Source organism: Parasteatoda tepidariorum, chromosome 5 (assembly GCF_982258835.1).
Source record: "Parasteatoda tepidariorum strain Cologne lab strain chromosome 5, Ptep-v5.0, whole genome shotgun sequence".
NCBI classification, from domain to species: Eukaryota; Metazoa; Arthropoda; class Arachnida; order Araneae; family Theridiidae; genus Parasteatoda; species Parasteatoda tepidariorum.
The window spans coordinates 33,398,808-33,409,620 of record NC_141759.1 but is presented as its reverse complement, the minus strand read 5'-3'; the positions used below and the strand labels follow the sequence as shown (position 1 = coordinate 33,409,620).

At 32.2% G+C, this 10,813-nt stretch overlaps 1 protein-coding gene across 2 annotated transcripts in view; it reads right to left on the bottom strand.

Annotated features, from left to right (window-relative positions):
• Positions 1-3,452: 3,452 nt before the first annotated feature.
• LOC107454778 (retinaldehyde-binding protein 1) overlaps positions 3,453-10,813 on the bottom strand; it is a 38,423-nt gene continuing 31,062 nt past the window's right edge. For both annotated transcript variants that reach the window (XM_087163628.1, XM_087163629.1), the window contains 3 exons: positions 8,041-8,234; positions 6,011-6,121; positions 3,453-4,072 (listed from right to left, as the gene is read on the bottom strand). In XM_087163628.1, the coding sequence (XP_087019754.1) occupies positions 3,899-4,072; positions 6,011-6,121; positions 8,041-8,234 (479 nt within the window). In that variant the 3' untranslated portion in view covers positions 3,453-3,898. The remainder of the gene's footprint in view (positions 4,073-6,010; positions 6,122-8,040; positions 8,235-10,813) is intronic.

The window sequence follows — 10,813 nt, the reverse complement described above, 5'->3', positions numbered from 1 at the left end:
TCTCCCTCGGTTAGCCTGACGGCAATTGAACTTTAACCATGATCCGTCTACCACTGAGGATATTTCACGTCAGCACTGTGGTCGGTGCAAGCCGAATGCGGAATTCATAATAACTGGGATTCGATCCCGGTTCGCCTCATTGGAAGGCGAACACTTTATCCCCTAAGCTATCACGGCTCATGATAGACTTTTTGGATAAAATTGAGGCTTTGTATCATTCAAATTTGCATTAACTTAAGCACATTGACAAGGTGACTAATGATATTGAGCAAGTTAAGCCAGCCTAAACTCGATTGCACATTCAATTAGAGTGATAACATGTTGCAATTTAATTTGTTTTTAGCAAATTTGCACGAAATTTGCACCGTTCAAGATACCGATTTTTAAGGTGCACAATATTATTCCTATTTCTCTTTCAGTACACTCTTTAATCCATAAACTGAAAACAACACATTGAAACCAGAGATAAATAAATAAAAAAACGTACTTTAATTTTTTAAAAACCGAATAATTTTTAATTTGCTAAAATTTGAAGAGCTTAGTGGATGAAACACGTAAGTGCACAGCGCGTAACTCAGAAGTCCTAGCTTCTAAGAATATTTAAATTGGTAGCCAAATAACAATTTAAGTTAAAGGCTTTATTTGTTTATTTTTCAGACACTTAAGAACTTCTCCCAATTAATCCGTTTTGTCCCGACTTCATATATTGAAATAATACAAGAAGTGGTTTTATGGAAAAGGTGGTTTTTCTACTGTTAGGGCATTCAAAAAGTCTTTGATAGATCAAAAAGTACTTGCTCCTTTTAATTCTAGATCTAGTCAGAAATAACTAAATCATTATGGTATCTGAGAATCTTTTAATCCACCCAGATAAATGAAAATTCTGAAAAAAGTTTTCCACCACTATGAATGTCTTTGAAAAAAGGAACTGTCCTAAATATATGATGCTGGGCGTTAACCGGTTAATGGGTTATATATATACAATTAAGTTGTTTGTATGCAACGGTGGAAAAAAATATTTTTAATTAATTAAATTGATTCGATAATAAAATGTTAAATCATATAATTTATTATCGCACTTTAATAATTAAATAAAAGTTATTCCCGTAAGTTGAAACAAGTGTCCTTAAACCAAGGCTGAAAGCCTATATATATGTTAACCAAGACGGAAGACAAGCCTATATATATATACCAAGACGGAAAAGAGCAAAAGCTAGTACGAAAGACATTTCATTCTGGCATGTTTTACGAAAAAAATTTAATTTCTGTAACTACCGAGATATTTTGCTATAATTATAGCATATATATAAAACTGCTTTGTTTTTTAAAGAAAAGGTAGATATTGTTAAATAGCTTGAAAGAGAGAATGGATTTTTACTCCCCTCGTAAACTAGTTAAAACTGAAATGATTTTACTACCAGTTTCTCCGTCTCACTTTCACCCATGCCTCGGATCTATACGTTAGCAGAGATGCTAACTGCTCCGGACACGGAAAAAAATTTAAAAAACGGTAAATAACTACCAAGTAATTTTGTAAATATTTTACTATTTTTGCTGGATATTTGAAAAGTTTAGCATGATATAAGAACTATAAAGTGGTGAATTATACAAGCCTACGAATTATTTAGAAATAGTGTTGGATAAAAATCTACTAAACCAAGAATCAACAATTGATAAACTACCACTCTAAAATATAAAGTTGGCATCGGTGCGTTAGGGTGGTAGCGAAAAAAAAAAAGTTTTCAATAATGAAAAGCGCTACTTCCCAAAAGTTGTACATGAACTAATACATCAGCTGTGGATTTTTTCAGTATTTTTATGTACCATCTTCATTCCACGAGATCCCCATTTTTCAAAGAGAATCAATTTTCATAAATGTTTCAAATTTTCAGAAATTGCCATATAAGAGCAAATTAATACACAAAAGTTGTGTATTGAATGAAATATTACTTGTGAATTTTGTCAGTATTTTTCATCTATATTTTCTCTCCTTGCAACTGCTATAAAAATTATAAGAAATTACAAAATTTTAAGAAATCACTGAATTTCAAAAATTGTCAGAAGAAAATAAAACAACTCACAAAATTGCACACCTCCTCCTGATTTAACTTTTACGCTCCCTCTTGTTATTTAAAACGTTTTAAACTTTTTTTTTTAAAAAAAAAAAACTGCATTTTTAGGATTAAAACTATTTTTAGATTTGAAAACCACACATCCGTTTTAGTCAAAATTAAGTATTTGCATAAATACAGAAAAAAGTAGTGTTGTTTTTATTAGCAGTGTTGTTTTTGTTACCAGTGTTGTTTTTATTAGCATGTTTTGACAAAACATCCCTTACTGCCAATGAAACCCAGGAACAACCCCTGAGGGAAAAGAAGGCTGAGAGAAATCAAGTTTAACCCTTATTGCGTTTATTTTGAATATTTTGTAAATAGATTTAAGTAATGAGAAAATGTGCAATCAGGGTTATCAACTACTACGCTTTTTTGTGAAATAGTTTATAGAGTGGTACACTATTAAAAACTAAAACTTTCAGAATTTTTGTTAATTTTGCCACATCAGTATGCAGCCAGAGCAGAGTAACTTTCCATATGAATGCATGCAGTACCGAGTAGATTATTAGAGTACCTCGGGGTTGTGAGACCGGCATTTACTTGAAGAAAGCAAATCCTATTTTGGTATGATCAATCCAAAATAGGATTTGCTTTCTTCAAGCAGATCCTTCCTTGAGAGCAGAGTAACTTTCCATATGAATGTATGCAGTACCGAGTAGATTATTAGGGTACCTCGGGTTTGTGAGACCGGCATTTACTTGAAGAAAGCAAATCCTATTTTGGTATGATCAATCCAAAATAGGATTTGCTTTCTTCAAGCAGATCCTTCCTTGAGAGCAGAGTAACTTTCCATATGAATGTATGCAGTACCGAGTAGATTATTAGGGTACCTCGGGTTTGTGAGACCGGCATTTACTTGAAGAAAGCAAATCCTATTTTGGTATGATCAATCCAAAATAGGATTTGCTTTCTTCAAGCAGATCCTTCCTTGAGAGCAGACTAACTTTCCATGTGCATGTATGCAGTACCGAGAAGATTATTAGGGTACCTCGAGGTGGTGAGACCGGTACTTGAAGAAGGCAAATCCTATTTTGGATTGATCATATGAAATATCATTTTAAGGAACTATCGGCTGGATGTTTTCTTGTTTTTTTTTTCACATGTAATGCAAGGAAAATATGTATGTTCAAGTAAAAATGTGATATTATTCATTTATGTTAGAGTTAAGAATTTGGATACCATCATCGTACAATGTGAATCACCTGTTCGTTAAAGATAGCACAAATAAATTAAATGCATCGTTTAATGTAAATATTCAAAGCAATGTGTTTAGATAATAATAGCACTTATTTGATGAGTTCATAATTAAAACAATCACGCTCAATTATATTAATCACATTTGATTGACAGCAGCATTTAATGGTTCATTCACATTGATTTTAAACACAACAGTATGTCAATTGATATATCTACAAAGAGAGCTTACAGACATTATCACTCTTCATTTAAAAATGACTGCAATATGTTTGACAAGATTTTTTTTCAATAAAGGAAGATATTTCCGCATTTTTATTTCGAATGAAATGAAAGTTCAATTGAAAAAAAATTTAAAAAAACGACTAATAGATTAATCGTGATGTAGACTTATACATTACTTGTTTAATTATGCTTGTATCCTAGTTAGGATGTTTAACAATAATGACATTAGATATAAACTGACAATGATAATAATCTCAGATCTGAATTTGCAATTCATTAGTTCAAAAAGGAAGGGTTTGCTTTATGATCTTCGTCTAATGGTTCCTCATGTATACATTATTTTTAGAGAATGAATCGTATTGAAATCACCGAAACCCGCAACGATGCAGTTCTTTAAACTTTTCTAAGTAAGAATACACTTCCTTTTTGCACCATTTACTTGCACAGTATTCGGTATTGTCACCATCAAAATCAGGTGGCAAAACTTCTTTTGGAATGAACTTGTGAAGATGTTTCATATCGCTTCCGTGAAAATGGATCTAGAAAATAAAAATTACAGAGAGTATGCAAAACAGATGCTTGGCTTTGGACAAGAATGAGAGAAAAATAGAAATAGAACATAAACCCTTATTTATTGTCGAGAGGGTACACCACTGCTACCTTCAAAATTCCCCACTACCCTGAATTTTAAACGTTTGAAATCTTAGCGTTTTGTAATCACTTTATTTTGTGGTCTCTTGGTATTATGCAGAGGTTAATCAATTTCAAGTCTCGAACACTTGTAAACTAACTCTATGCAAAAAAAAAATTTTTTTTAATATTTTAATAATATTGAAAAGTATTAATTTTTGAATAATTTTGAAATGTAGTAATATTTTAATAAATTAAAGTAAAAAATATTTTGTCCACCGCTATATATAAATTATTAAAACAGATATATGAATTGTCAGATACCGTAATAGTTCTGAACCATCCGCTAGTGTTACGTAAACATGTAAATAATTCATTAAATATGCGTATAGATTAAATGCAGATTTAATCTGACCACCGCCTTAGCAATTCACCGCCATTATCCACTTACAACGTCATTATTCTAGGTGACCACGGGCGCAATCACCGATGAAAGTGTGAAGTGTCCGCTTCGCGGACAGGTACACTGAAATAGAACTCAGTTCAAGTTCAAGAAATAGTCCTGTTAACTAAAATACAAAATATTTAATTTCCTTATACTCCAATTGCATTCCAATTACTAGAAAGAACCACTTTAAAGATCACAATTCAAGACAAATGGGAAAAAGGCCGCTAACGGCCCCAGCAGCCCAGTTATATTTTGATGATGATGAAATAGTCCTGTTCGAACTCCATTTTGCTTCCCAAACTTTAATTTTGTCATGTATGTTTCTTACCTTAATTTCAGGATGAATGGGGATAGGGCCGTAAGGGCTCAAACGCCCTGTTCCACTACAACGAACGAAAATAGTTCTGTTCATAGGTTCTGATAAGAAATTTATAAAAATTCGGTTTGCTTTAAAATTTTTGCTTCTTTTTACTAACAGCTGGAGAATGTATTTAGATCATATCTCAAACCTCGGAGGGTATAGAGAGTTTTGTTAGATATGAAAAATCATGGATCAAATCCCTTTATGAAATTCTTTGGACGACAAACTAAATTCCTCATCAATCCTTTCCCATCATCGCATCATAGTCATGCCTCTGCTCTCAATCTGAGGTTTTTTTTCTCTCCATGTAACATAAATGTGAATAAGTTCCATCAAAAACTCCTCCACGAAGGCTGGTTAGTCCCAACGATACATCCAGAAGTTCCCTTGTCTTTTGAGTTGGTTTCAAAAGATCAAGTCTACGGAGATGAACAATGATAGTCATATACTCCAAGTAAGGTCGGCTGCTCAACGCCGGTTATAAAATAAGACGAAACATTATTTTCATCGTTTTATGACTGATAATCGTAAATTATATTTTATTGTCCTACAGCTAAATTCGTTGTCCTGGAGGTAGGTAGGTCACGCTAGATTGTCTCATCTTGGCAGAGCACCGAAGTAAAAACTGGTAACAATAAATTTCATTTTTTAGTTTTTTTCCGGGAATAATAAAAATCTATAACTACCAATTGTTTTTAACGGATGCAATTGTTATATTGAATTGCTTCTTCGCCGTGATAAATCTCCTTACAGTGAATTGTTATTGTTGAGAATAGATTAACTCCTCCCGAATATTATCTAATGTTAAAATAGTTCTTCTACCAGTATTTTCTCTTTTCCCGTACCAGTATTTTCACTTTTCCCGGCGTGAACGTGTTAAACAACCTTGGTATCTTTAAAGTGTTTTAATGCACAAATTCAGTTGGCCAATTTGAAAATCACATGGGCAGATTTTCTGAAAATGACTAAACTAAAGTACAAACGAATCTTCTTCTTTGCTTTAGGAAAAAATCAATAATTATCAGAAAATATATTTACCCTTTTTCTAATTTTTTCTGAGATAAATATTTTGAAAACATTGTAGCAGTAAGAGAAGATCACTGATTCGTTCACGATATGATCTCCCTTATATCTGATGGGTAAAGTGTTCTGAAAATGAAAATAGAACATTAAATATTTTAATTTTGTATGAACAAGCAAATGCATTTAAATCAACTATGTGTTTAAAAAGACAATGTAATGAATTAATTAAAGAAAATCTGAATGAGTAAGAAATGTATGGTTTTTTTAAAGTCATTCTCAGTAAACAATAATGTTCTGACCATGTTACAAAATTATTTAAAAAGTGTGTCAAGAGATGGTGCTGTAAACGGATAAAAAATTTAAAATCTGACAAGTCGTAGAAAACATGTTTTTCGTAGTTTATACTGAAAGTGGCGTCCTCTTTTAAAGAAAATTAAAAATAAGTATGAATAAACTTGGTTTGTGCGAAGAACGCTAGAAACCGTATATTTCTATCTCGTTTCGTTTCTCTTTCACTGATTGTTACTGAGTTGGAATACTAGGTACTGATTATCACTGATTCAGAGATTTTAAGTGATTTGGGTTACCCGATATCGCTTCTTTTAAAGGCTTAGATTAACCAGGGGAGGACGTTCTATATCCATCCCAGTGGATTATTCGATCACAAAATCATCGATCACATATTGAGTGCAAGAATCTCCAGAAAAGAGAACACTTTCAGCTCTACTGCAAAATATACCTGAAATATGAAAAGATGGAATTGATCAGGTTTGGGATGAAATTTGAACCTTCGTGGAATATTACTCAATCACAAGGCTGTTCGTAGTTATTTATTAGTGTAAAAACGGTAACGAAAACCTGTATAACGTTTGAAAGAATTTCAGACCACAGCACTAACAGTCCAATGTGAAATATTTAACAGTAAAATAATTAGAACATTCCATTTAGCAATGGCTGGTGTTTTGATATCTAGCGAAGAAAGAATGCTAAATTGTTTTTTTTAATGTGACCACCTGACTGTCCCTCTGGTCACGATCATATTCCTCTTCGTGGAGTTATGCTCGAGAGCTGCGGTTCCTAATTTGTTATCGGCAATGGAAAAATGATCTTCTTTCTTCACTAAATGATCTTCTTTCGGCGGAGACCAAACTTTATAAAAATATATATAAAGAAAATTGTAAACGTATTCAACAATGACAATATTAATATATTAAACAATTTAAAGGTAACGGTTGTTAAAAATGTTATAAATAAAATTTGTTAATTCTGGAATCAAGCTTGAATGAATTTTTTTATCACATTAAATATAGAAATAAAATATTTCTAAAAATTCGGAAGAATTAACAGATACGCAATATAATGTCCATAGTTATTTCCCTACCACTTTAAGAAATTTTTTTTTAAAGAATGTAATAAGTAATAGTTTCAGGAATGCTATAGGCGACTAAATATGTAAAAAGTAGTGATTAATAAATTGCAGAAATTTATTAAATAATATTAATATAAGTAACTTTTTAAAGGACATTTTTTCAGTTCACTGTAGAATGAAAGCACATTATATTTTCGTTTTACATATGAAAAGTTTTCAATATTAGTCCCCGTGTAGCAAATGGTGAGTGGTGCACGGTAAATCTCCATGTTCAAATAACAAATTATACCTCTGGGGATGCTGGATTGGAAATTGATCATTCTTTGGTTCAGGTCAAAATTACGATCTGTGAATGAATGAATGGGTCCGCCCTATTAACTGGTGAGACATATGGACGGGGTCAGAAGTCGAATTCCTGGCCATAGAGGGCGCCACTGGAACACAAGAACAATCGTACTTCTTGCCTTGATGGCCTACGACGACGACAACAGCAAATATGTAGAACTTAATCTATTAATATTTTTTGGGTTCATCCAATGCACCATTAATGATGGCTCTTAGTTCGTGAAAATTTAAATCAGAAGAACGAACGTTATTTATTGTGATATTATTTTTAGATCTGAGTAATATGTGGAAAACTTAGAGATTTTTTTTTTCTTTTTGAAAATTTACTTACTCTGAGAGCTTTTGCGAGTAACTGTAAATATCTTGGTGTTAATTTACGTATGTGCTTTAGAGAGATGTTTTTGGCATCAAGTATAACTTGAGCTCCACACACTTGCGTAGCTAGATCTTCAATGCATGCCACTAATAAAAATGTCATTGTTGAGAGGGCAACTTGCATTGAAGTTTCGTCTGGATCCCACCTTCCTATGTGAGACAAATTTCAAGTGTTATCAACCATTATGCGTTAAAAATATAGAGTACATAAGGATGATTCTTGATCAATCTTTACCCAATGTAATTAGTTGTAAACAACTTTTTAGTATTATAATAATTGTAACACATTCTAAATTTTGTCAACTTTTTAATATTATAAAAATTGTAACGCACTCTAAATTTAAAGTGCATCCATGATTTTCCTGCTGTTCCGAATGCTGCTTATGCAGCTGTGGTGGTCACTTTTCGCTGGACACGATTGTCCTCATTTATATGTTTTTAATATTATCGACAAAATAAAACCACTACTCAGATTTTCTAATAATTTGCATTATTTCATTTTTTTTCCTAATGAAGTTCTGTTTACGTTATGAAAAAACGAAATCAGTGGAAAATGAAGCCAAATCAGGCCGAAAAAAATACACAAGTGCTACCGCCGATAGAAAAATTAAACAGCTATTCCTTCAAGATAGAAAAACTTCTTCAGATGCCATTAGATGTGAAATGAATGCAGCGGGTATTGCAGTAAGTTCAAGAACAATAAGAACAGGGTTATCAGGATTTGGACTACAAGCTAGAATTCCAAGGAAAAAACCATATTTAAATCAAAAGCAAAGTGAAAAGCGAGTTAAGTGGGCAAAACAACACATTAAATAGTCAGAAAATCAATGGAAGCAAGTAATCTGGAGCGATGAGAGTAAAATATCGCTCTTCGGTAGTGATGATAGAAAATACGTGAGACGTAGAGTAGGTGAAGCACTTCATCCTGATTGCATTGAAGCAACTACAAAAAACCCAACAAATGTTATGATTTGGGCATGTATGTCTGCAGATGGTGTGGGCCGAATTCCAGTAATTCTTGGCATCCTGAATGCCAAAAAAAAAATCGAAACTGTCCTGAAACCAAAATTGATACCTTCCAGTAGGGATCTCTTCCCCAACAACGCACCATTTATTTTTCAGCAGGATTCAGGTCCAAGAAACAGTCCTGATCTCAATCCAATTGAAAATTTGTGGCGACGTTTGAAAATTCTTGCACGAGAAAAACGTCCATCCAATAAAAGACAACTTATTAAACCTATAATCGATTCTTGGTACCAAGTGATTACGAAAGATGAACTTCAAACAGTCGCTCACTCAATGAAAAGAAGCTGGGAAGCTGTCTTAAAAAATAAGGGTTATCCTACTAAGTATTGATTGTGTAAGTATCACTTTAAAAAAAATGCAAATCTAAGATAGATCTTACTATTAGTTGCACAACTTTTTTGTAATACAGATATTGTAATATTGTATTCATTATTAAATTCTACATTAAATTACCTTCAATTTGATATATAAACTTTCGTATTTAAGTGAAAATTAATATATTCTACAAGCACACAAAGTTGAAAAACATGAAACTTACAAAAAGTATCCACACTTTTGGCCACCACTGTATGATTAAACTAACAATAATTAAAGTAAAAGCAAGGTAAGTCTGTCAAATTAGAAACGACTACATTTAAGTTACCGTTTTTTATTTAATTACGTCTTGATCCTGATTTTGTACGAATGCTTTTCTGAATCACCCGCCCCAAGGTGTTAATGTAGGTATTTTTTTAAAGTCAATTAGTTTTACATTTCCATACCTACCAACTTGTGCGGTCACCGAAAAAGATTTTACCAAGTGGTAAGACAACAATGAAAATTGGAAACATTTTCAAATATTTTAACTATTTAAGCATTTAAGAGATAAAAAGTTAATTAATCGATGATATCTAAATAATTTTTGATTATTAATTTGTCGCTGCAGGTTGAAAAAATTTTTTTGGAAACTTTAAATGCGTCAAAAAGCTACAATGTCGCTTCCACTAAGAAAATGCTTTCTCAACGGCCGTACAGGTTGGCAGACATTTCTAGCTATTCGTAATATTTGATGAATTACTGCTTCCAGATTGGCAACACGCAATCCAAACAGATGCTAAGTATATATCAAGTCGGAAAAGAGCAAAAACTGGTATAAAAGATAATTCATTTGGATATTATTATTTCGAGAAAAGTAAAATTTCTATAACTGCAAGATTTTCTTTTTACAATTATAGTACATATAAAACACTGCTTCTTTTCCGAGAAAAGGCGATAATGCTAAATAGTTAAGAGAAAAGAATAAATTTACACTTCCGGAAAGCAAACTATTGCTGAAATGGTTTTCTTATGAACTCTTTCGTCAATATCTCCCCCCTGATCCAAGCACGTTATAAAGTACAAAAAACGCAAAACTATTTGCTTTTAAGTGTTCTCAAATTTTATCTGCAATTCTATTTAAGCAACAGAGAGATAAAATAATGTTTCCTCAATAAAATGCACTGCCAAATATCGCAGTTTCTAATGTATTGTCTGATAAAAATTAGCAACCAAAAGTTCCGCAAAAGGTAAAAGAAAGGGGGTTTTTTCAACAAAAAAAAAATAGAGTAAATTTTGTAGCAGAAATTTTTCATTATTAATTTTAATGTTGTAAAAAAAAAACATTTTCGTCCCTTGAATAAACCACTTAAATATTTAAATATATTAATTTTTCGATTGAACAGCGG